Genomic DNA, 1,642 nt, shown 5'->3' on the forward strand with positions numbered 1-1,642 from the left:
TGACACCTGTGCCCTCTGCTCAGGGCTCACAGCTGTGACCTACCCACCCCCTGCTCCCACACAGCCCCCCCCCTGCCAATCCCCTGACATCCTCAGGCAGAGGGACCTGACCCAGGGCCAGGGAGGGGTCAGAGATCTGTGTTCTCATTTGCATAGACAGGCCCTCCCTCTCACAGAAGATGAAGAGGGGAAGGGAGAGATGAGGGGAGGCTCTGCTCAGCTGTGGGGCACAAAAGTCAGGACCAGGGATGGCCTGCACCATGTCCTGGTCCCCTCTCCTCCTCACCCTCCTTGCTCACTGCACAGGTGACTGGATGCATAAACAAGTAAAGGGACCCTGGGAGGACATGTGGGTTCTGCATCCTCCTCTTCTTTGCACGCCCCAGCATCACTCTCTCTGTGTTTCTCCCCCTTACAGGTTCCTGGGCCCAGTCTGGGCTGACTCAGATACCCTCCGTGACTGGGTCCCTGGGCCAGAGGGTCACCATCTCCTGCACTGGAAGCAGCTCCAACATCGGTGGTAATTTTGTGAGCTGGTTCCAACAGCTCCCAGGAACCGCCCCCAGAGCCGTCATCTATAGTAGTAACTACCGACCATCGGAGATCCCGGATCGATTTTCTGGCTCGAAGTCTGGCAGCTCAGCCACCCTGACCATCACTGGGCTCCAGGCTGAGGACGAGGTGGATTATTACTGTACATCGTGGGATGACAATCTCAGTGCTCACACAGTCCTCCAGGCCTGAGGGAAGTAAGACAAAAACCCACTCACTCATCTGTAGAGGGGGACACATGCCAGCAGTTCCTGCTCAGCTTAGCCTGTGATGTTCCTTATTCCTCTGCTGACTCCTTGTGCCCGGGTCCATCAGGGGCACCACCGGGGAGTGAGGATCTCCTGTCACTTCTGTCCTCAGANGGAGATCCCGGATCGATTTTCTGGCTCGAAGTCTGGCAGCTCAGCCACCCTGACCATCACTGGGCTCCAGGCTGAGGACGAGGTGGATTATTACTGTACATCGTGGGATGACAATCTCAGTGCTCACACAGTCCTCCAGGCCTGAGGGAAGTAAGACAAAAACCCACTCACTCATCTGTAGAGGGGGACACATGCCAGCAGTTCCTGCTCAGCTTAGCCTGTGATGTTCCTTATTCCTCTGCTGACTCCTTGTGCCCGGGTCCATCAGGGGCACCACCGGGGAGTGAGGATCTCCTGTCACTTCTGTCCTCAGAGTCACTCAGAGCAGCTCATTCCTTGACAAAGAGTTTCCATGTGAACAGAAATTTCTTGTTTCATCATCTGAGGTATTTTATTTCTAGGCTGGATCATACTAATTTTTTCCTTCTCATTTTAAATATATCAAACAATTTTATTTTCTCTCTGAACATATTATGAGACCTCATCAATCCCCATGTGGTGCTTGAAGAATAATTCAGTCCTGTGGCTTTATTATTCTCAACTTGGTTATAAGCGGTGCTGCTGCCTAGTTTTNCTGCCTAGTTTTCCTGATTCTTTGAGAAATAGATGCTCACTTAGAAATGTAAAAGTATTTTAAAAATCCCCAAAATTTTGTCTGCAGAAAAAACCTGCACGTGAATGTTTATACCAGTTTCAGTCCTAATTACTAAAAACTGAACGTGAGCAGA

General features: G+C 51.5%; 1 gene segment (V, D, J or C); it reads left to right on the forward strand.

The window, feature by feature from the left end:
• The first annotated feature begins 210 nt into the window (after positions 1-210).
• On the forward strand, positions 211-794 carry LOC117800354. The segment is given in 2 exon segments: positions 211-306; positions 419-794. Coding segments are annotated over 2 exon segments (384 nt in total).
• The last annotated feature ends 848 nt before the right edge of the window (positions 795-1,642 follow it).

Source organism: Ailuropoda melanoleuca, unplaced genomic scaffold (genome assembly GCF_002007445.2).
Source record: "Ailuropoda melanoleuca isolate Jingjing unplaced genomic scaffold, ASM200744v2 unplaced-scaffold6872, whole genome shotgun sequence".
In the NCBI taxonomy this organism is placed as follows: Eukaryota; Metazoa; Chordata; class Mammalia; order Carnivora; family Ursidae; genus Ailuropoda; species Ailuropoda melanoleuca.